Here is a 26,444-nt window from a genome sequence, read left to right as displayed (position 1 = left end):
ACTAAGTTTGGGAAAAAAATCAATAGGAAAATTTCTTGTAAAATTATGGTGTTTGCTAAGTATTTATGAGTACTTTTAACATTATTAAAAACATTATCCTTTTACATGTCTCTTTTATGTTATTATTTACTGAACATTATGACTGGTCTTAAAAATTGTTTTGTTTAAGAAGAAATTAGAAATTGTTTCATAAGCAGTATTCGTGCAGAATGTAAAAGTAAAATGTATTAATTAGAGATTAAATTTTTGCCATTTAAAGGCTAAAGCTGAGGAAATTTGAATGGTACTGCTGAAAATTTCTCTCTCTGTTTGGAAATCAACAGTAACTATTGTAGAGCAGTTTTTGAAATGATATATAGTATAATAAACATATGTAATGGGATGATTTGGAATAGCTGTAATGGATTGGCAATGGTTTGTTGCATTGCTATAACTTGGAGATTCTTTATTTTGTAGATAAAGGAATGACACTTAAAGACAGACATAGCCATACATTTACTATATTAAAAAATCTTTTTTATGCAATATTTGATTCACACATTATTATGGCTGCAACATGCACCCCACAGATTTTGAAAGCTTAGCTTATCTTAAGATAGTGGAGAGAAACAATGTGTGCTTACTAGCAGCAATGCATTTTTTCCCCCAAAGAGGGAAAAATGATTATGCATTGAAAAGTGTGAGATAGTCAAAAGTTTCTTCAATCTGACTGAATAAGAGCTGTCTGCATTGCAGCGCTTACATAAGATGGGGTATTAGATTCATTTTGAAATGCTTTAGATTCGTTAGGACAGGAAAAAGAGAAGTACCAAGCTAAAATGAATAATAAAAAGGACTATTGCCAAATTAGTTAGTAATTTTCTTTCATATTTTATCTCACTATAAGGTATGTAAGATGTAAAGTATGAAATTATTGATTATTCTTCAAACTATTAATTTTTACCACACCATATTTAATGTTAATTAGAAATTTTTTCTGAATATTTTAAGTATGATTAATCCATCAAAAATTCAAATTTAATCTAATTTCAAAACTTAGCACATGTTACGCTTAACAACTGTCTTTTACTACTGGGCATTTCAAATGAATATTTTTTCACTTCAAAATTTAAGTAGCTCTAACATTGCAAATTTTATAACTCTTATTTTTATTTATTTATTTTTGTTTTTTGTTTGTTTGTTTGTTCAATTTCTCATTTGTTATTATTTTTTCATATATTGGATTGCTTCTGTTTACATGAGCTTTTTGCCTGTTTGTGATTTTGATGCTATAATTTTGCAATTTTTTGCACTACTTTCTATGATTTTAGGGGCTGGACTGATAAAGACACAGATTGCTTTGATTAATTATCTGAAACTATCTTAAGTACAGTCAAAAGTCTTTAATCCGGACTCGTCGGGACTTCGGAGATTCCGGATTATCGTTTTTTTCCGGATTATAGATCATCAGTTTAAATCTGGTAAGATGGCATGCAGAAATTATAAAATTAAAAATATGAAACCGTAATTTATGAAATAAAGAGCAAATATGATCTAAAGGGTATCAAAATTTACAAAAAAAAAAGCTTTATATTTATTTATTTACTTTATTAAACATTTCTTTCAACGCGCGCATGCGTAAAGCATACTTTACGCATAGTCGAAATTAGAAAATTGCAACCAGAAAACTATGTGATGTGTATTCATGATATTTATAATGACGAGGAATTTGATTTAAATCATATCAAAGATGGAGTACATCGAGATGAAATACTACATTTAGTAAGGAATTATAAGCCGAATAAAATAAAAACATCTGCCCTGAAGATAAGGATAGTGCTGATAGATCAACTTCCAGTTCATTGCGCGCCGTGACGCCCCCCCCAACCCGCCGCACGCAGAGCAGCGTGAAATTGATAAACAGATTTCGGAACAGTTAGATAAACAAAGGATATGTCTTTATCCATTTTTTGTAGCAATTCCACTTTTTGTTTGATGGACATCGGAACATGCTTTCGCTCCTTTGGTAGCTCCAAAATCGATATTCTTTTTGACATAATCGAAAGTTCAAGCTTACTTTTATAAAATTGCTCTAACAGTCTGCAAAAAATAATAAGCTGGATCCAATTAGAAGATTTAGGGACAACACAATCTGCAACATTAACTGAAATAGATAATTAGATAATTTTAGCCTAGCTTATACCGTCCGTTATACATTAAACGTGCATGCGTAAACATATTATGTGCATGCATAGACGCATATCCGCATGCGTTGATGCATGCGCAGAAAGTTTGTAGCTTCGAGGTCCGGATTATAGATCATTCCGGATTATGGACATCCGGATTAAAGACTTTTGACTGTATTAAACTTTAATTTGTGTCTTTGTCGGTTCAGAAGCAGTCTGATGTATTTACTTCTTTTGTTGCGCCAACCCCCTGATGACGGAGCAGTGAAAGATGTATATTTCTTATTTCCTTTTCCATTTTTGGTTTTGGCATTTTTTGTGCAATTTGTGACTGTGCATTTGGGTCCTCCCAAATAGAGGGTTTGTTCCAAATTGAATATGGAATGGATTTTATATATATTATTTTAGCAAGAGCCTCTTAAATCATCATTTTAGTTTGAACATTTCCCCTCATCATCCTGTCCATAACACTGGATGATGCAGTCAGTTGAGAATTGAAAATCAAAATTTGTAAACCAAAACCGTTTTCTTTCTCAAATAGGCCACCGTGTGACTACTGCATAATGATAAAAAAATTTGTGAACTGAAACTCAACCAGCTGATAATTTTGATGAGTTATTTATTAATTAACCAAAACTTTATCAAAATTGAAACTAACTGACTTTGAATTAAGATTTCATATCAGACATAATAGACATACTTTTTGCTTCTGAGCATATCTAGATTACTGCTGCTTCCAAATTATTTGACAATTAAAATAGAAAGGAATATTGAAAACTGCCATAACTGCAAGATTCTACTATTTTGTGCTTCATCTAATATCAGTGACATTCCAATATATCACATAAGAAAATGATTAAATACATAAGAAAGTAATAAAAAATTTCATGTGAAATTCCAAATAAAAAATTATATATATAATTTTAGAGATACTGATTTAGGAACACTGAGACATAGAAATACAGAAATACTGATGGCAAAGCATGTAGGTAGCACAAAACATAGATCCATGTTTGGAAGAGAAAGAATTCTGATTGGTTAGAATGCTGAAATGTTGATAGTGTAATGATTAGGAAACTTGGCAGCCAAGTAAATTAAATATTCATTTTTATTTCAATTGACAACTTGGCACTCAAAGTGTGTCTGTTCAAGAACATTTACATTTTTAATGCTGTTTTGATAGGAAGAAAGCACAGTAAAAATGTGTCATTAACAAGAAGAGAGGCAGAAGCTAAATTCAGTGCAATTATCCAGTATGCAGTTTCACCAAGAGAAGGTTTTGGCTTAAGTTAGAAAGGTTTCAGTTCTTAAGATTTTGAGTTCAAGTTCCGAATTAGCTACACCATCAGTGTTATGCAAGATGGATTGATCTAAAATGCTGCAGTCCCAAAAGTTATTATTATTTTTATAATTCAGAGAGGAAACACCCAAATTAAAAATAAGGGGTTAAGAGTCTAATACTAAATTAAATTATAAAGCTGATTTATGTATTTTTTATCTTGCTTTTATGTTAGTATATGTTGCTTACTTTTCTTGGCAATAATCAGCTTTTAAATTTAACCAGTTTTTAAATTGATAAAACAAGTAAATGCTTTCTTTTTTATATGAGGTTAAATTTAAAATAAAAAATAGAGGGAACCCCAATATGAAAATAGTCGCCAAACCGGGTGATGAAGTGGTTAGGATGGGAGTCTGGACATTGACCAAGAGTATAAAAGTGCATTGCATTGGTACTTCAAACCTAACTCTCACAGCGACTGATTAAAATGGACGCGTCCAAGGTGATCTTTTGGAGTTGTTTGTTGTGTGATTTTAAAGTAAGCCTGTCAGCAGCAAAATCAAGTCGCCAAACTTGCCAGGCCTTTAGGATAATGCTAATAACAAACGAACTGCTAGGCAATGGTTCCAGAAGTTCAGGTCAGGAGATATGTCTCTTAGTGATGCAGTGGTCAGCCACAGGCGCTGGACGATGAGGCCCTGAGAGTAGCCGTAGAGAGTGACAGTAGCCAAACATGTGGTGAGCTTGCTGCACATTTCCAGATATCTGATGAAATGATCAGACTCCATTTGTGCCACGCAGGAAAGGCAGACAAGCTGAGCAATTGGGTACTCCACTCACTGTACGATGCAAACAAGCAACAATTGCCTGTTTATCATTGCTTACTTGGTATCACACTGCATCCATATTTGATTGAGTACTCACCAGCGATGAAAAGTGGGTCCAGTATGACACACGCGGGCGTTCCAGTTATTGATTGTCACCACAGGACTCTGCCTTACACTTCAAGACCTCAAGATTGCTCTGTATCTGATGGTCTAGTCCCCAAATGGTGCACTATGTGCTCCTGCCAGTGGGCCAAACCATCACGGCAGGCCTGTATTCACAGCATTTGGAACGTGTGCATCAGGCACTAATGCATAAAAAGCTGGCATTGGTTAATCGTAAGGATGTACTCCTCCTCTGTGACAGTGCGATTGCATGTGGCTCGGGAAGCCAAGGGCTCCATCCAGCGACTGGGCTGGGAAGCACTACCCCATCCACCATACTTCCCACACCTTGTGCCAACAGACTACCAACTTTTCCATTTCCTGTACAGCCATCTTCATGGAAAATCCTTCAACAGCCTCAAAAAGGCCCTCACCAAGGCCTTCTTTGCGTGCAAGACTCGTGAGTTTTACCACGATGGCATCTCGCACAGCTAGCCACTAGGCAAAAGGCACTGGATGCCGATGGTGATTACTTTGAAGATTAGCAGTGATTATTATTTGTTTTATGACTTTTTCTTTCTGACTGTTCAAAACGGCAAGAACTGTTTTGGTTACCTTGTAAAAAAGATAAGCTTCTTGCATAAGCCTATTGTAGTTTTCTCTGTATTTAACAGAAATGTAAATTAATTTTAGACCGTTCTCCACAAAAGCAAGATCTTGAGGGATCTATTTTCTTTTGCTAAAATCCAATTACATATATGTTTATTTTTCTTATAACTGTTGTTTCTGTTAATTGAAGTCTTTTTTTATTATTTCACCTATCCTACTAACAATCTGCATGGAAAAGAAGCTTTCCTATGAAATATTGGAAAAAAAATTCTGTGAAAAGTGAATTCAATAAAATATCTCACAAAATTCCATGTTTGCAGTTATGATGGCATTTGGTAAAATGCTGCTGAGCCTTATTGCTATTTTATCTGTATGAATTCTTGTTTTGGAGTTTTTGTTATTATTTGGAGCAAAGATATGCAAAATATATGGAATTTAGCTAGAATGCTATAAATACAAAGTTTGTAAGTAGTCAGTGCAGCTAGTACTCAATTTGGTGAAAGTGCTTCTGATTTTATTGCAATATTTACTGATCTATATTATATATATATATTTTAGTTGTGTTTTGAAGTACTGCCCATCTTGTATTTTTTAACTACAATTTTTTTTTTCCTATCACCTATGGTATTTCAGAAGTACTGGAACTATATTTGACTTCTTCATCAGTTGAAATTAGATATAATTATTTAGAGTTTGGTAAAGATCAATTGTATTTTATATGCATGCATTTTATTTTAAAGGTTTCACATCATTCTATTAAGGCTAGACTCATATTGCATATATTTTTACTGAATATGAAGAACCATGTAATTCTAATGAAAAATTTGCTTCACATTGAAAATTAAAACTTGCATAGTATTATTTCTGAATTGGGATCGATATTTAAATTATTGATTGATAATTGGTAATGATATGACATATTCAGAGTTATCTTAGTGATGTTGCAACAGTATTTGCTGAATTTTTGTGTTGAATAGCTTATATATATATGTTTACATAACTGTTGTTTAGATTAAAAAATAAGATAATGAACCACCAGTTTTCTCAGAGTAGAGATAAATTCAGCATCTTAGTTAGATTGCTTATTAGTATTACTTAATATCAATAAGTACATTTGTAGTTTTCATCAAATTAATATATGTATTCTTCCTGTATTTTAATTTATTTGGACTAGGTAAAATAGTTAATTTTCCTAGGTTTCAAAATTGTTGATTTTGTCACTCAGGGCAATTACGGAGCATCAGAATTACAAGCTGAGGTAAAATAAAATATTCTAAATATCCATTAGTTAGTTTTGTTTCTTATTTGCATTTTGTATTCATAAAATTAATTATGTTTTTATGTGTTAAAAACTATATTTTTATGTAATGAAGTATTTTTTTATGCTGCCTATTTTATGTTAAAAACATCTTTAGTGGAATTTTCTCAAAATCTGTAGACAGTTAAAATTTGTAATGCAACCATGCATTTATCATCTATGTAATTTTGTGACTTTTTTCCAAAGCTGTTTATCTGAAATATCAAACCTTTAATTTATCTTTCTAATTTAATCAATTTGTAGTTGATCAAAAAATGAATGATTTAAAAAGAGTAAATACATTTCTTAATAATTTAAGTCTATTTTATTTTTTAAAATTGTATCTGCTTGATATAAATTAAAATGCATTTAATTTATGATGTAACAGATAATTTTTATGAACATTTCATAATGAAAAATATTTTTGGTGATATTGTGTGAAGTCAGTACAGAATTCCTGTATCCCATTTTTGCTGTTGTTATAGTTATGTTAGTTTAAGATTTAAAAGTAAATGATTATGTATATCCCCATTAAAAATTCACAAAGAAATATTCATAAGGCAAGGCAGTATGTTGCCAAAATAATTATGTGGAAATCCAGCAGGTGACCAAAAAGTATTTATGTGGCAACATGGTATGTGTTTGCACATGCTTCCTTTGTTTGGTGCACAATGCCAAAATTGTACGAATTTTAAATTGTACAGTTATCTGATGCCGATAAAGCAAACATGTCATTTTAATGTTATAACTGAATCTATTTCCAAAAATCAATTTTTAATAAATTCTTGGATGTTATGATCTTGCTTTTTTTAAATGTTTTTTAGAGGAAATTTATTCTTTTGCTGAGTTAAAATATTAAAATAATTTAATATTTTAACTCAGCAAAAGAATAAATTTCCTCTCCAATCTGAATATGAAAGAAAGCCCAAAATGCTTTTAAATATATATTTTATTGATTTAAGGGATTGCAATATTGATATTTTAAATATTAAGACCAGCACATGTAGACCATGCTTTAAAAACTCTGGGTTGAGGTATATAGTCTTGATTTCTAAAAATTTTCAGCTATTTTCTGCTCTGCAGTTATCTCATTTTTGATGATGATGTGAAGACATTTGAAAAAAGATAGCTATATCAGTAAAAGTTTCAGGTTCTAAACATTTCGACAGATGATGGTCAGGAAAATACCTAGAATGGGAATTGAAAGTCGGTGTATTTACAGGCTATTTACAAGAGATTTGCACATATCTAGCTATATAATGAAATGATCATAATATAAAGATTGTTCACAACAACACAAATCATAAATGCACAAATGAAGCAAATGAAAATTGGTGTATGGAAGTGGAGCCAGTCTTTGGTGAAAATAGGAATAGAAAATAAAAGACATGCAGAGCTAGAGATCCAGATCTCAAAGAGATATAGAAATATAGCTGTATTTATTTTTTATTGTTGTTTATTAGATTAGAAATATGATTAAATGTCCATAGCTAAGTTAGAAAAGGTTAATTTCCCTAACTTATTACTCAGAAATCAAGGTTTGGATCATTCTGCAACTTATTTTGCCTCCTTAGCTATAGCCTGAATGACAGATGATACATAGCTTCACAGAACAGAGAAATAGAATCTCAGCACAGTGCCAATTATAAAATGACAAAGGTACAAAATGAAGGGATCTGTTTTACTCAGACAGGAAACACAGGATATAACAACATTTACAGTAAGATTACTACTGTATATGTTGGGAATGTGCTGATATTTGTTCAACAATGTGGAAACAGCTTGCTGAATTTACTAAGATCATTGAATATGGGGAGAAAAAAATTGAATGGTTTCCCATCAGCAACTGGCGGATTCATTGATGCGATTGATAGAAAGATGCAGAGCGGTAGATATATGACACTTAAGCAGTTGGAGATGTGCTGTAATCTTTCACATGGTATTGCATAAGACATTGTCACTGAATGTTTGTGCTATTGTGTTATTGAAAAGAATGCTCCAGATGGGTTCCAAAGTGTCTGTCTGACAAACAGAAGTTTTAGACAATAAGATCTGCACTAGCCAGTCTGCAGTATTATACTTTTGAGGATAATGTCACTTTATCGCATGTCATTAGATGTAATGAGATATTTTGTTTCAAATCAAAAACGAAGTATGTGGAATAAACATGTCCTACGTGACCAACACTAAAAATGTCACAAGTGCAGAGAAGAGAGTCCAAGTGTAATCTTTTGGAACATTTATAGAATGATCTCAGTTGATTCTGTGTTGCATGCAGTAACCATGAATGCCAACTGCTGATTAGAGGCATGAATGTATTTTAAGGAAACTATGCAACTTTGATGGCCTGGCCTTACAAATAGAGTAGTCAGATTCTATATCATCAACACAGCTGGAAACTTGCTGCACACATAACAATGGCAGGTTGTTTCTCAATCTACTATCAGCCTAAACATGGCTCTTCAGAACATTCTTCTGTTTAGGAAACTGAAGAAATATTTACAAGGTGTATAATTTTTCAGTGAAGTGAAAAAGAAAGTTAAACTGGTAAAATAACTCAGTAACCAGGATGCCACTTTCTGTTGTCAGGGAATTCAGAGACTCATGGTATGCTGTACTTGAATGTCTTTCTAATTATGTCAAAAAATAAAGGTATGATACAGCTAAAATTTGGCTGCCTTGATAATGAAGTTGCTTCTTTTCATGCTCTGATTCACTGTTGGGTTGATGTCATGAATGACTTGTATAAAATCACTTCAAATGATCCATAATTTTTAAGAAGCAGAAAATGAAATATAATTCTGCTAGAATATAGAGAAATCCTAGCATTTCCCTTATTTGTATCTGTAAATTCTGAAGGTAAATGGGGCCCACCAGCGGCCGAGCTGTAAAGTTGCTGAACACTGGTAGTTCGGTCCAAGGTTCGAATCCCACGAACAGGCTGGCTGCATGGGCATTTTTGTGGTTTTCCCCATGTGTAACGTGTATACAAGCCAGTTTCCCTTAGAAAGTCCTCCACGAAGTCATCCCTCCTTTTAGGCAGATAGCCTTTGAGGCTTTGCCATAATCACACACACACACACACTGAAAGTAAATGAAAATAATTAACTTGTGATATGGAAAATAATGAAAATAGTAGCTTTACTTTATGGAGTTCCGATTGCATTAAAAAGTGAAGTAATCAACAAAAAAGTCAATCTCAAGTAGATTTTATTTCATTGGTTGAGTATTTTAATAAGCAGAAAGTGTTTTAGAAGCTAATGTACAAAGCACATTAGGTAATATTTTGGTAAGTCCCTTCTATTCCTTTTATCCCAGTGATCTGTTTTCCTTATTCTAAAATATTTTTCAGTTTTAGTATTTCATAAAATTAATTGCGAGATATATTTCTATTCAAATTTTTGCTTTATGGGTACATTATTGAGTTCATATCTTTGTAGTTAATCAGTAATGCTATTCATAAGCCCCACATACCACATTTCTGTTTTAGTAGTTTTCTTAACTGTGTTAAGAGACTTAAATAGGGTAATGATATTATGTACATTAATAATCATCATCACAATTTTTCTCTAAGACAGCTACTCCCACAGAATATCAAAATCATTCAGGACTCTGGGTGGGTATATCTTAAATAAGATTTTTTTATTTAAGATATACCCACCCATTATATTATTTATTGAGATTTAAACAGTATAGTATTCTTAAACATTATTTCTTCAAAATTATTCTTTTCTGTCCTGGAATATATCATGATATTGATTTACTCATTCCTAGGTGTTATTAGCATCTCAGATGTATGCAAGTTGGAATAAAGGAACTATAATAAATGCTAATGGCTGGTTGTAAGTGTGATATAAACATATTATTATAAGCTGTTAAATTAATTCCATACCTTTCTGTATATTGTTATAGTATTGCATTATTCTGTATAAGGAATTTTTGAAATTACATAATGAATTAATGATCAATTGAAATCTTTTATGTAGAAATTCATTTTATTATTCAAAATAAATCAGAATTTATGATGGCTGATTTATAGAAGCTAGTTACCTTCATTTGTAAACCACAGAAAACAAGTCCATGAAATGGATATAATTCCCTATATTTATTTTACTTCTTATTTCACCCATTCCTATCAAATTCAAATAATAATTATTGGTACATCATTGTCACATCATAGTACTATACTTTTTGTTAAGAATTCTATTTTAATTCCATGTATAAATTTCTCCCCTTTGACTTTTGTGATATGTTAATAGTCTAAAGTAATATAGCCAACATTTCTTCTTCTTCAAACTGTTAAAATTATTTCCATCATTCCTGTTGTTTCTTTAAATTTTTCATTTAATCAGTGTGGTGTGTGTGTGTCTTTGATATTGAGGTATTACAAAGTGGTGTGGTTTATTTATTCTATATCTCTTAACAGTGTCATTCACTGTATGTGAAAAATCATTTCCTTTGAAAATTAACACTTTTCTTTTTAAAATTTTTGAATTTGAACTATGAGATATTGTTCCAAGTATTACATTGCTTAACAAAAGTACTTTGACAATGATCAGACTGACAGTATATAAAATTTGTTTATTTATATATTTCAAAGCATTTAAATTTGAGAATTCATATATTATTTTCTTCAGATATACAGACTGTAAAATTTCAAAGTAATTATAATTTTTTAGGATCAAGTTTGCAAAGATTTAAACCCAGAATTTCAGTATTGGCTAGTTTGTTGCTTCTGCCAATGTTAATTCTTTATAGAAGTGGCTTTTTAATCATAAAAATAACATTCACCATAATGAAAGAACACAGAATATGTAAAATAAAGCATTCTTTCAAACACATATAAAAGCATATGTTTCAAAGACAGTGAATGAAAATAATCTAAATGAATAAAAATAAAGCAAATCTTATTCTGTTATGTTGAGATATACATATGTGGACAAAAAGTTTGTCTGGCACCCAGTCAAGAAAATGGTTAGTGATGCTGATTGCTGTACACCGAAAGACCCTTGCTCGAATTCCGAAGAAGGCATGGATGTTTGTGAGTGTATAATGTCTGTGTGGCATGGGGGCATTCTAAATAAGCAGAAAGCCAAAAGTCCTATCAAGAGGTTGATGGTAGGGAAAGAGGGATGGGAGGCCCTCAAACTCATCCTCTCGGGGTCATCTTCTTCAAAATCGGAGGTGGAATTAAGCAAAGTCATCCTGTCACCTGTATGGTGTCCAGTGCTCTTGCATACAACAGACACAATCTTGCCTCCTTGCCCTGAGAAATTTTAGGATCTTGTTCTGAAATCAGAAAAGCAATATTAGTCACAACAACAGCAAAAGCTAGTCTCATTGCATCTATGAGTAAATATTTATTAATTGAAAAAAGATATGAATAAAATGATCTCTCATGCTTAGGAAAACATATACTTAATTCCTTCCCAAAGAAATTTCTGAAAGTATTTTGTCACAGAGCTTGCAAATTCTTTTCTTTGTGCAGAAAACAAGTGTCTTAATTTCTTTGCTTTATGAAGACTTGGAAAAAATTTAAAATCTAAAATGTCAAGTTTCATTTGGAACAGTAAGTCTTTTGTTAAATGACATACCACTTTTGACTCATCAATAATCTTTAAATTGCATTTGAGACAAGGAGTGGTGTGAAAAATGATAGTCCAGATTACTCATATCAAGAAAAAATAAACATTTTCAGTGCAGATTCTCATTCAGTTTAGAGCACTTTACTTTCAAATGTAAGATTAAAACTAACTATAAAATAAACAGATAAATATAAAAACATATCACCTGAGACTTTAAAACAGAAATAGTTTTAATTAAATTTATTATTGATATCTGGCCATGTAACTAATTTCGTCCTATCAGATGTTTTTATGGCTTTTTTTAATCATACTATTAAGCTTTAATAAAAAGTGTTTTTTTTTTTTTTTTTTTTTTAATCTTTCTGATTTTTACTAGAGGTTGTTGGATTATCAAATGTTTTTCTACTTTTTGCACTATCTACATTTTTTATTAGTCAGCAGCATCGTGATAGCAGTCTGATGATGTTTTGAAACTTTTATTATCACTGTAATAGACTGGTGCAGAAAATTGCAATATGCTGAGTGAAAATCTTTTAAAATTATACCTAAAAACTAAAAGCAATGAAAAATCCTTTGTCCCTAAAAACAAAATATGATCTCAGTGGAATATTTGCAAACTGCAGCATGATAGTTGATATAACTTATGGTTGCTGTAAAAGTGTGTACAGTTATGAAAGGCCAAATATAAAATATTATTACTGAATCAAAAATTTCAGATTTAGTGCTAACGATGAAGAAGTGTGTAAGCATGTATGGAATGCCTTTGTACTGGTACTCTGTCATAAATATGCTGACACTTTTATGCTAGATGATTGCTGTTAGAAAAGACAGCAATTTTTTTAAGGGTACCACAGCATAAAGGTATCCACACCTTTATGCAAATCAGTTTTGTATCTTGAAAACAAAAAATAATCTTCATAGAGATGCAAGTACATCATCTAGCAGATAGAATGTTCATTTGCCATGTTAAGAAGTATATTAAAATTTTACTTGCATGAAAGTGCTAAAATAAAGATGTCTGCACCTTTATAAAGGTTGCCTTTTTTTTTTTTTTTTTTTTTTTTTTTTTTTTTTTTTTTTTTTTTTTCAGATTAGAAATTGTTTTATTTAAAGGTGTGGGTGCCATTCTTTATAAATATATAAATATATATTTATATTCTATAAAGTATTAGCACCTGTATCCTGGTTCTCTCCAATTGAAGTTACACTAAGCATTGGTGGTTCTCCTAAACTGGGACAAATCAGTGAAAAGAACTGCTAGGCTTGATACAAAGCTGATGTTTTGTGCACCATGCTAAATTGGCTTTCTTGTGCAGATGCCATTTGTGTAGAGGATTACCATTAGGAAGTGGTGGATTAAAATTGAAGAAATCTGGATAAGCAAGTGAACATATTATCCATTGTCTCTATCAGTGTGCCTTTTGAGGTCATTTACTAAATGGTGTAAATGAAAAATATTTTGAGGATATTTTCATATTTGTCTCTCTTGGGAGATGATTTGTTGATGTGGGAGAAAAACAGCATAGGCTAATATTTCTAAGGGAGACATTTCTAGTTTGTATGTACATAGATTAAGATCATGTGTATTTGCATCCCATTCACATCTCTGCACAAGAAAGCCAATTTAGCATGGTGCAGAAAACATCAGCTTTGGATCAAGCCTAGCTGTTCTCTTCACTGATTTGTCATGATTTAGAAAAACCACCAGTTCTTATTGTAATTTCATTTGGAGAGAACCTGGTACTGCTATCTCTACCCCCAACTTCCAAGAAAGGGAGTGGTATGGCAGATTAGGTTTGTTAGTCTAGCAAGCAGGCATCACATTGGATGGGCAAACTGACCTTCATGTCTGGCAAAAGTTGTATGACTCCTGCAAAGTACAGAGAAATGATCTTGGAGCTCTATGTCCTCTTTTTCAGGAATACTGTTGTCCCTCAGTTCATTGTTATGGATGACAATATTCATTTGCATGAGGCTAATCTAGTACATGATTTTATGGGGGAAAAAAATTGTAGCATTTTCTCTCATAGAAAAAGAATCATAAATTGTCTCATTTTTAATATGAAGTCATATTGTGAGATCTGTATAACTGTTGAAGGGGACTATATACCCAATAGCCTTTTTGGGGGAGTTGTTATTAAATTTTGCAACCTTTGTTTTAAACCTTTCTGCACCAGTGAATTGATCATGCACCAAGATTGTTATATGGTATATTTTTTATATCATCACAATCTTATGTTCATACTAAATTTCATTAAAATCTGATTATCAGTTCTGGAAGATAATCAACCAAAATCTAAAAATTTTACTAATTTTTAATACCTGTGCACAGCTAGGGCAAGCTCAGGTGAATAGCTAAGAGGAGTGCCAAACTAACCAGGAAATTTTAGAAAAGTATTTTTTAATAAAAACTGCGATTATTAACGTATCACGATTATAACATCATACATAACAAAGGAAAAAACTGACAGCCAATACTTCATATATAAAATAGATTGCCATATAGTTATCGGTTTTGAAATGCATTGCAAAGCACCATTTTGAAATAGCATGTCTAAAGCAATAAAAAATACTCTATATTTTTAGCATTTGCACACTCACATGCTTTTCCTTAATCAGCTATCTAACAAATCAATTAGCTAAACCAAATCAAAAAACTTAATCAACAGTTATTAAATAATCAAAGTGAGGCAAAAAAATCATTACCATGTATTTTATATAATTTTCAATTCATTATTATTTTCTTATATTTATACAAAGTTCAAATAAGGCATCAAATAACAGGTTGAAATTAATAACATCTTTAAGCAAATCAGTTTAAAATTTTGGAATTTAACACTCCAAGAAAAAGAAAAGTTTAACGTAATATTGAATCCCGATGAATGAGTTGGCTGCGTGAGAGATTTCATGGTTTTCTTCATGTGTAATATAAATATGAGCAAATTTTCACATACAGTCAAAAGTCGTTAATTCGGACACCCATATTCCGGAATGATTTATAATCCGGACCTCAAAGCTGCAAACTTTCTGCGCATGCGTCGCGTTGATGCATGCGCGTAAGACCTTTACGGCTGCGAATATGCTTGTGCGCGTGCGCAAAATACGTTTATGAGTGCGCGTTTAATGTATAAAGGATGGTATAAGCTAAGCTAAAATAATGTAATTATCTATTTCAGTTAATGTTTCAGATTGCGTTGTTCTTTAATCTTCGAATTGGATCCGGCTTATTATTTTTTCAGACTGTTAGAGCAATTTTATAAAAGTAAGCTTGAACTTTCGATTATGTCAAATAGAATTTCTGATATATATTTATTAATATGTAAAGGATCTACAAAGCGAAAGTATGTTTCAAAGTTCGTTAAACAAAAAGTGGATTTGCTGCAAAAAATGGATAAAGGCATACCCTTTGTTTATGTAAACTTTAACGTTTGTTTATCTTTAACGCCGGGGTGCGCAATGAATTGGAAGTGGATCTGTCAGCACTATCCTTATCTTCAGGGCAGATGTTTTATTTTATTTGGCTTATAATTCCTTACTAAATGCAGTATTTCATATCTATGTACTCCATCTTTGATATGATTTAAATCAAATTCCTCGTCATTATAATTCGCTTCCGATAGCTAAGAAAGTGACAGAGGTTATTGAAAACGAAAAAATTTCGATTGACAAATTAGTCGGTAGACACAGCAATTATAGGACTTGAACAGCGGAACTTTGTAACTGAACAAGAAATTATGTCTGTTATAGAATTAAAGAGAATGTATTATCACATAAAAAACGAAGCAACTTAAACAACTTACATTGAAAGAAATGTTTAATAAAGTAAACAAATAAATGTTAAGCTTTTTTTTTTTTTTTTTTTTTTTTTTGTAAATTTTTATACCCTTTAGATCATAATTGTTCTTTATTTCATAAATTACGGTTTCATATTTTTAATTTTATAATTTCTGCATGCCATCTTACAGATTTAAACTGATGATCTATAATCCGGAATCGCTGAAGTCCCGACGAGCACGGATTAACGACTTTTGACTGTAGTTATATATCTCATAAGTTTTCCATGCTGAATTAAAGAAACAAACATAATGGAAGACATATCTCATTTTTATGAACCGTTATTGTATCAATAGACAATGAAGAGAAGCAAAAAGTTAATAAACCAGATTTTCAAGAATGAATTGATAAGAGAACTCATTTTGTCTGAAAAATATCTTTTCGGAGCAAAATTAAAAGAAATGTGGAATATTTTAATTTTGCATCTAAAACAGAGATATTAAAAATTAAATGAGATAACTTCCAATTCTCCTAACTTCTAACTGGTGAAAAATTAATGTCATTAGATTTAAGTATTTTGAAGATGAACAGCTTTAGCATTTAAGTATCCAAATGATGTAAATGTTCATCTATTCCATCAGAAATTACCAGTTTTAAAAATCCTGTTATTTCAACAAGTATGGCAAAGCAAAAAAAAGTCTTTGAAAGTTAATTTGGGTCTACCGTTTCGTTCTATCATATCTAAATTTGGAAACTTCATTAAGAATATTAACATCAGTTAACTAATTAAGAGTATAAGAAACTTTGTAAATCTTAAAATGAAAATAAAAAACAATTGTGCATATTTTCTGTTGGTCCCAAAAGCTTTCAAATATCAATGTATAGAGTATAAATTAATTGATGAAGTAGATTTTGAAAAGCAATATTAATGATTTTATTTCATTATAAACAAGGAATATAAAAAAATATTTTAAAAACACTTTTATAATTAAAAAATTAAATACAAAATTGAGCTAGATTATTAATTTAAAACTTTTCATATTAATTGTAGTACTATTTATATTATTTCAAGGTAATTTGCTATTTATAAAAAATGTACTTTTTAATGTTGTCATTTAAAATTTCTGAATGATTACCTGTATTAATTTTCTGAATACATAAAAAATATAATAAGAATTATGATATGATTTTATATTGTTGCCTTTTTTGATTATAGACATATACAGACACATTTAATTTGATTAAATTTAAAGGTGTGCATCTACCTCTTTGCCATATGCCAAAAAAAAAAAAAAAAATATCTAGACATTGCTCTGTACATAAACATTGATTTCCAAAGTAAATACTAAAATAGATTCCAATGAAAACTCTAAATCTGTTCCTCTGTTTATAACCAAGTTGTCGTGTGAATTTTATGCAGTTGATTTTGCACTAACATTTCGCAAATGCATGCATGTGTTTTAGGGTTAAGATTAAAAAAAAATCACTTTCAGGTATTTGACTAAAATTTGTAGTAGCAAATTGAGGGGGGGAAAGTGTTACCGTGTTATAATTAATTGAGAATTATTTTCTTTACTATGCAGAAATATATCAAACTTAGCTGAATGAATAGAGGAGCAAAAAGAATTATGATGGGTAAACAGAAATGCAAATTAAATCATTTCTTTAATTGTTAATTTTTTTTTTTTTTTTTTTTTTTTTTTTTTTTTTTTTTTTTTTGAATTGATATTGTTAGGACAGGCACATCTAGTTACGTTAAAAGTAAAATTATACAAATGTTGTGGTTAAGTTGGAATTATACAGAGCTAATTAATGGCTACAGGTAGTTCAGTTGATAGAGCATGTGTCTAGAGATCCTGAGTTCAATCCTTAGCCAAGGTCCATACATTTACAATGATGAACTAAAGTAGAATCTTTGTAGTGCTATGGGACCTTTCTTAGCCATTGCGCTTGGTTGGAATACATCAGACTACAAATAGGGTGGTTCAAAATTGCGTCAAAAATGAAGTTACATTTATGTATCGGATAAGTAAAATTATATGGAATTAATGATGACTCCAGATAGTTCAGTTTCAAAAGTTCTTGTCTGCATATTAGAAAACTGGAGGTTACATACTCAGCTGAGACTGAGATCTTTGCCTAGCAATCACGTGTTATCTTAAAAATTCTGAAAATCAGAGGAAGTTTCATATTTTTGTTTTTTCCTGTGGTTTTTACTCTTTCTTTTAGGTTTTAAAGTATCTAATGAATTTCTCAGATTATCCAAACTTGTTCAATTTTTAAATTTTGTATTTTGAAATAATTTTAATTTTCTGTCAAATTTAAGTGGTTTAAAAATTCATCTAGAAATTACATTGCTTTCAAGGGGAAAAAAAGAAATGATGCATAGTTAGTTCAAGCTTGCAATTTATTAAAGCTTTTTATATATTGCTTATTTTGTTGCAGGCCTGGGCAATCTTTCTGGCCAAAAGGCCACATTAGGGTTTTAAAAATTATACTAATATGGCCACATTAGGGTTAAGGTGAACTGTGAAAAAATTATTATTATTAGGAAAAGTGAATTCTAACATAAAATAAATTTCTAGCAGCCAACAATCTAATGAGATAAATGATGCTGTTTTACATCTATCTGTAATAACTATGATCTATGAATTGTATTGATTAAATGAAACTAGGAGTTATAAAATACTTCAGATTTTTGGCTAATTCAAATGTATATTGCTTAAAGAAGCATTAAAAAAAAACTTTAAAGAAAAGCTATTTGAGAAATATTTATGTGGCTTGCAGATTGAACAAAAATAGGCAGCAGATCGTAGTTTGTCCAGTCTTGATATAAACTAACTAGTAGATGTATAAATATTATTTTTATCGTAAAATAAAGTTGTGATAAATTTGATAAGTGCTAATTTGCTCTCTCTCTCTCTTTTTTCCTCAAGTCATTATTCCACTCATAAAGGAATACCTGTGCTTTCAAAAACAACTTCTAGTCAGTGTTTGAAGATTTCAAGGTAAATATTTGCATGTTTAGGTATGTGAATATAATTAATGTACATAATTTGATTGTGTTTATGTGATCATATCTTTTGATGTTTATTTGTTCAAAAAAATGTGCTTTACTTAGCATTTTTAAAATTAGATTTCTGATATCCACTTTTTATGCAACATATATGTACATGTTAATAATTTTTCTGCATTATGAATTACTTATACTTACTAAATACTGCTTGAAACATTGCAAGATATGATTAGGTTATATTTTATGCAAATTGTTTTTAAGGCAAAATATGATAAAAGTTTTTACAGAAAATAAAGTGTAAAAATTAATTGGCTACGCTTAAGTCGAAGGCTATGTTTTTGTCCTTTCAAAAGAAGAACGTTTCCTTCTCACTCCAAAGTAAAATTATACATAAGAATCTTGGCATCAAGGGAGCTAAGGACAAAATGAACAATGTCATTCGTAACAAAGGAAAAAACTAACAGCCACTACTTCATATATAAAATAGATTGCCATATATTTATCTAAAAATGGACAATAAACAATTATTAATATTTTTCAAATATGTTTCAGGATCGCTACTTAGTTTCCTACTTTCATATTAGAGTTCTAGGTTGGTTCTATAGAACGTTTTAGTAGTGATTTTATTTAAAACTTGTTTTTATTCTGTATATGCTGTAATTTATTTTAATTTTGGAGATTTTTTTCACAGAAAACTTGCCAAAAATATGAAATACTTATAAGAAAAAGTTCACACCTAATCAAAATGTAAACAAAATGCGCTGATAAATTATAACATCCATTGAAAAGTAAAGCACATACTAAACTGAAAACTTCTGGGACAAAAATATATTTTTGCAAATGTAGCTTTGAGAATTGTATTGAAACTGCATGAAATTCTGAAAAAAAAAAACAAAGCTACTCCTAATATCATAGCGAATAGATCCAATCACAAAAGCGTATTGCAGCATTCTTATGAAAATTTAAGTATGTACTGTGCATACTAAAATAAAAATGTAAAGTAGCAGTTTTAAAATCTATGCTACATTTTCTGAACAGTAATATGACTGTACAAGAACTTTTGAAATATTATATCTTCTGTGTAGAGCATTGCAAGGTCACGAGAGGGTACGTCTGCAGATATTTAAAAAAAATGGTTGGCATAATTTATTGCTAACTATCATATTCATGGTGATGATGATGTGATAGCCGCGAATATGCAAGTTTTCAGATATCACAAACAAACGGCAGAATTTTCCAGTTAATGGAATTTTGGAGAAGTGTTAATAAATAAAGATATAACAGAAGTTTTCTGTTTAAATGAAAATGCCAAATTATCAATCAACTAACACATCGCGAAATCTGTAATATGGGTTCTAAACTAAAAAAAATATTAAAACCAGTAGTGAAAAAAGTGACAAAAAAGAATGTTAGAATTGTTGAAAATGAAAAAATTTTCATTGATAATTTAGCTTAAATTCTCTACATGGCAGTTACGAGATTTGAACAACAGAACTTTGAAACTGAACAAAAAATTATATCTATCTGTAAAATTAAAGAGAAAGTATTAGCACAAAAAACAAAGCGACTTAAAAAATTTACATTTAAAGGAATTGTTAATAAAGCAAGCAAATAAATATTGAGTGCCCCCTTTTTACTTCCTTGTACGAAGTAAAAAGGAAGTATTGTAATCGCGAAAAGTTTCGGGCAGCATATTTCAACGAAAATATCCATTTTGACCGCTATCGAATGCAATTTAACGATGTTTTTGTGTGATATCTGTACGTAAGGACAGAATAAAATACTCTTTTCCTTCAAAAAAATTATAAAACTGCTTTAAAATTAATTCTGAAAAGAATTTTTCGTGACGTCTGTACGAACGTGCTTACGTACGTATCTTGCATAACTCAAAAACGAGTAGCCTCAGAACGATGAAATTTTGTATATAGGACTGCTCTAACATGTAGATGTGCACCTCGTATTTTGGTTGCAATCAGCCGCACCGAACGTATATAAATATATTTATATATATATCCACTCTGTTACCCGGCTCAGTGATCTCAGTTTCTTTACTCTCATATGTTTGTAAATTTTACATTTTTTGCTTTAAAAATGATTGAATTATGTTGTTTTTATCTTCCGGTTAAGGATTTTATGCCTTTAGTCAATCTGTGTGCAATATTTTTAGAATTTTCAGCAATTTTAAAGTTGTTAAATTGCCGCTAAGCCTTTTTTTAATGGCGGCCATTGATGTTTACATTTGAAACAGGAGACTAGTGGATTTGTTGCCAATCTAGAGAAACTTAGCTTCACAACAACAAAGATAACGCATTCATTTATTATTGCCAATTAAATCATGCTTAATTCTTTCTGGAATTTTTTCAAGGAAATAAGTGTTTAAGATTTACTTCGTAATTTTTAATATAGATATTTTGAGATTTTATGTATTTTTGTCTTCTCGCGAAGTGAGAACTGAATTAATTAAATGAGAAATACTCAATCGTCTGTGAAAAACTGTTTCTTTTTTGTTTTGTTTGCTTAATTTCTTTTATACATCATTCTAGCTTTATTATAGTATTTGAATAGAGCATGTGGCAACGATTAGATAATTCTTTTCTTTAAATGATATAAATTTTGTGCATTATGAGTTATAATATGAACGAAATGTATAAGTTAACTGTTATATAATTATTGGATTATATAGCAGTGAACTTAGTTTCCATTATATAATTATTATATAAGTCAACTGTTATATAATTATTAATATTGTTAAGTGAATCTAGCGCCCGAGTGTCGCTATGGTAAACAAATACTAGAGTGAATTTTAAAGAATGCATTTATTCTATTGTGGTTTATGCGCTGTCAGTGAAGTAGATTTAATTCAATCCAATAAGTTTAAATGAAATGCAAGAAAAAATGCGTATAATTTAATATTCCAATACAAGGAAGTCATGTGGTGTACACATCAGATTTTTTTATTATTATTTTTTAAGGTCATAAATGCTTTATTATTTCATATTTTTAATTTTTTAATTTCTACTTATTATCTTGCTAGATTTAAACCAATGATGTAAAATAAGGAATTGTCAAAATCTCAACAAGTCCAGATCTCGGACTTTCTACTGTATATGTATATATAAATTAGAAGAAGAAGATTATATCATCCTGGAAAAATTCCTTAAATTGAATTTAAAAAGTAGAGAAACCATTTAATTTTAGAATTAAGTAATATGCAAACTGAAAGATTAAAATATTTTTTTTTAATATTTTAAAAATTTTAAATATAAAAAGATAGTTTAATTACTCATATTTTATTGTTTCAGATCAACTTGTCTAGGAGTAATAATTTAAAACATTAAAAGAGTACTGAACTGACATTTCATTCCATTTGAATTTTTGAGCAAAACTAATATTAAGATAAAATAAAAATACAATACGAATTTCTATACAGAAGTATAAAATACTTGTGATATAGTGATTTACCCTTTCTAAAAGAGTCAAGCAATTATCTCAAAGCAAATTCAGATCTCGACAACTAAAATACAAATTACAAAACAATTCAAACAAATTTTAAAAAAAGAATGCAAAATAAAAATCTAGTTTTCAACATATCTATGTATAAAAAAAATACAATGATCCTTTTAGCCATAAAAATTTTAATTTACGAAATTTTTTTGCATAACAATTTTTCCATTTTGGCTAAAAACCTTAAAAACCATTATTTAGTCAAAAAAATATCAAAAACTTATAAACCTATTCTTTAAATGTGTAAAATGGTTGGATACATCCCCAAATATTAAAATACAAATAAAACTATAGGAAAAACTACTAGAATTTTCTGAACAAAAACAATATCGACTAAAATCATGAAATCTAAACAAAAAAATAATGCAGTATTTCAAATTTAAATGGGGAGCATGGAAAAAATGGAGCAATGTTGCCATTTCTTCTAAAAACCATTGAATTGTAGAAATAGTCAAACTACACAAAGTACTTTAAAAAATGCCAAATTGTTGAAGTATTGGAGTAAACGAGAATTTTGTCTGCAAGACAGAAGATTGAAGAATCTTCAAAAGGAAGTTTATTGTGCTAGTAGCGAAAGTTAGGCTTGCCAGAAGGTAAGAAGGGAAGGGCTATAGGAAGAGATCAATTTGATGGTATAAATATTTAATAAAATAATAAACTCTAAATATTAAATTAAAATTTAAATTCTAGCAAAAGTTATGGAAAAGGAAGGTAATACGTTTAAAGTCAGTAGTATTCACCCAGACATAGTGCTTATGGGGCTTTGAAACTAAATTAGGTTAGTTAGTAAAAGGAAGGGTTAGTTCTTTGGGTTGCATCTTCCCCTGTATTTACTACATAACTTTGCATATGACATTACTACATAACTTACATATTACATTACTTTAGACATATGTATTCTTAAATATGAAATGGATAACTTTTTATTTAAAATTTAGTGTATATTTATTGTTTGAAACACTTTTAATATGATTACATTATAGTATGTTTATCATGACTAACTGAAATGGATAATTATTACAGTATCTGACCATACAGGGTTTAGTAAATACATAGAGCCTACACAAAAAATCAGCAGTGTCCTTTCCTGGATTAGAACAGTTATATTACAAAGGCATGCAGTGAAGAAGGAGGAAATTCCTTTTATTCTTTCTCACCTAAAGAGCAACTGGGCTGAAAACACACTTGCCATATCCAGGTGGTGAAAAATTATTATCCACCGTATTTTAGTTTGGATGCCTCTTACAAGGTGTACTAGGGTTTTTTTAAGCAGGAATTATAAAAATTAGCAATACGTTCATCAGATTGGAATTCCAGACCTTCCGAAGCTAGCCACTTGTGCTACCAGTTTGCACCATGAAAGCTCAGTGACAAAACAGAAAATACTTTTTAAAGGAAATAATTTATAATTCCCTTATATAACAGTTTGTCTTATCTGTGAATCTTTTTTTTTTTTTTTTTTTTTTCCTTTCTTAATTTGTGACTAATTCTACTATATTTCTTAGTGTAAATTTTAAAATGCTTTATTTAAAACTTAAATCACTTTTATTTCATTTGTAAACTTTCAAAAAAATAAAACTACTTCAGCAAATAAAAATGTATATTTTTTATTGAATTATTTACTAAAGAAATATTGATTATATTATCTTCTAATATAAATTTAGTAAAATGTATCAAAAAAGAGGGAACCCATATGTAGGAAGTTTAATTCCGAAAATTGTGTTATAAAGTAACTTGAATGTAAATTATGAAAAAAACGTTTAAAGGGGACTTGAATTTAAATCATGAATAGCAAAATTTCAAACTTTGAAAAAGAAATCACAAATTAAAAAACAAGTAATTATCGCTATTGATCGGAAATTGACTTTTCAAGGGGAACAAACCAACTCCCGTTCAATGAACAATACTTAATAAATGCGAAGGTGCTTCGTTTTTTACTGAAGTAAGAATGATGATGCCAAACTGGCAAATTAAGTTAGGCCAAAATTGTAGTTCCGTGAAGTGATGGGATTTATAACCAAAGAAGACTACCAATAAAGCGAAAATGCTTCATTCAGAATGAGTACCAATGAACTCATTCTAAATGAAGCATTTTCGCTAATACAAGATTCTTTAGAAATTTTGAGTGAAAAGCAATTTATGTAGTAAAATTTACAATATACTTCAGTAAATGTCCTCCGACACCTTCGCTTTTATACATGTTAATTCAAGACTATTTTTTATAAAGATACGCATAATAAACAGTAAAATAATAAACAGTATTCTTAAATGGAATTATGAAATAGAACTCAAAGTAATTAAAATAAACATGGGAAAAATAAGAAACATAACAATGCTATCTTTGCAAAAACAAATCAAATAAAAGTTCAAAAATTGAAATATGTATAATAAGAAAGTAAAATGTAAAATGTACATGAAGATATAAAAGGCCAGAAAATGCATTAATTAACTTACGTTCTTTCTAGTGAGATGTCAGTAAAGTGTTCTCTTCTGTGTCTTATACAGAAGGGGGGTGTCTGAAATTCCGTTATCAGCAGTGAGGATACTTTGAGTTTTTACAGGTGGTGAAACTTTTGAGAAGCTATTTTTGGGACGTGGGAGGGACTAGGAATGTTTGAGGGACGTTTGTTACGGAGTTCTTATGTGAGTGAAAACACCTGTTAAAAATTTGAATATACTAACTAGTGAATGGAAATTAATTAATTTCTGGCTAATTGTCATGTCAGAATGTGGAAGGAAAAAAGTAATTTTCATCGTCAATGAGCTATTTGATAGGCTAAAGTGTAGGAAATAGGCTCATTTTTTTAGTAACATCATAAGAAAAGTCTGAAAACAATTATTTTTTACATTATACAGAATTTTTTAATTACACTATGTACAAATCCTTCAACTGATAGTCATCCAACTTATACCGTCTTCTCAGGTTTAGGAACAAATTATCATATCCCTATCAGTTAAGTGATTTAGAGTGAGTATTTAACGCCTGCCCTTTTAAGACAATGGTTAATAAATCGATTGCGTATTAGATTATTTTTGAGAATTTTAATAAGGAGCAAAATTTCGTATTGTAGATCTATTGTATCTGTGCAAATATTTTTAATACATTGTATTTGATTTAAGATTTTATTACTAATAACTTTTTTGGAGATGTTGGAAGTCAAATTTATTAATTTGTTAGTATTGAAATTGAAGTTTCTTGTTTTGTCAAACAGTAAAATGTTTTTGTAGTTAATTATTTGAAGATCGAGATACTCGATATTATTTTGCGAATGATTTGTTTTACTGTTAAAAGTCATTAATCCGGACTCGTAGGGACTTCGGCGATTCCGGATTATCGTTTTTTCCGGATTATAGATCATCAATTTAAATCTGGTAAGATGGCATGCAGAAATTATAAAATTAAAAATACGAAACTGTAATTTATGAAATAAAGAGCAATTATGATCTAAAGGATATCAAAATTTACAAAAAAAATCTTAATATTTATTTGTTTACTTTATTAAACATTTCTTTCAATACGCACGTGCGTAAAGCATACATTACGCATAGTCGAAATTAGAAAATTGCAACCAGAAAACTATTTGATGTGTATTTGTGATATTTATAATGATGAAGAATTTGAATTAAATCATATCAAAGACAGAGTACATCGAGATGAAATACTACATTTAGTAAGGAATTATAAGCCGAATAAAATAAAAACATGTGCTCTGAAGACAAGGATAATTATCACAGATCAACTTCCAGTTCATGGCGCGCCGCGTTGCCCCCCGCAGAGCAGCATGAAATTGATAAACAGATTTCAGAATGGTTAGAGAAACAAAGGATATGCCTTTATCCATTTTTTGCAACAATTCCACTTTTTGTTTGATAGACATCGAAACATGCTTTCGCTTTGTCTCCTTCGGCAGCTCCGGAATCGGAAATTCTTTTTGACATAATCAAAAGTTCAAGCGTACTTTTATAAAATTGCTCTAACAGTCTTCAAAAAATAATAAGCCGGATCCAATTTGAAGATTAAGGAACAATGCAATCTGCAACATTAACTGAAATAGATAATTAGATAATTTTAGCTTAGCTTATACCGTCCATTATACATTAAACCCGCATGCGCAGAAAGTTTGTAGGTTTGAGGTCCGGATTATAGATCATTCCGGATTATGGACGTCCGGATTAAAGACTTTGGCTGTATTAAGTGTAAGGCATTCTGGATAAATTTCGGAGTATTCAGTCTTATTAAAATTATTAAATGTAATAAGATCATCTATATATCTGTAAGTGTGTTT

At 30.1% G+C, this 26,444-nt stretch overlaps 1 protein-coding gene across 2 annotated transcripts in view; it reads left to right on the top strand.

The window, feature by feature from the left end:
• Nucleotides 1-26,444, top strand: part of LOC118200942 (uncharacterized) — a 126,507-nt gene that overhangs the window by 76,666 nt on the left and 23,397 nt on the right. For both annotated transcript variants that reach the window (XM_085821980.1, XM_085821981.1), the window contains exons 8-10: nt 6,179-6,240; nt 10,054-10,121; nt 18,575-18,646. In XM_085821980.1, coding sequence (XP_085678106.1) covers nt 6,179-6,240; nt 10,054-10,121; nt 18,575-18,646 — 202 coding nt within the window. The remainder of the gene's footprint in view (nt 1-6,178; nt 6,241-10,053; nt 10,122-18,574; nt 18,647-26,444) is intronic.

This window comes from Stegodyphus dumicola, chromosome 8, assembly GCF_044657685.1.
Source record: "Stegodyphus dumicola isolate Sdum_Otavi_A_Nest chromosome 8, ASM4465768v1".
Classification (NCBI taxonomy): domain Eukaryota; kingdom Metazoa; phylum Arthropoda; class Arachnida; order Araneae; family Eresidae; genus Stegodyphus; species Stegodyphus dumicola.
This window is presented reverse-complemented; position numbering and strand designations above follow the sequence as displayed.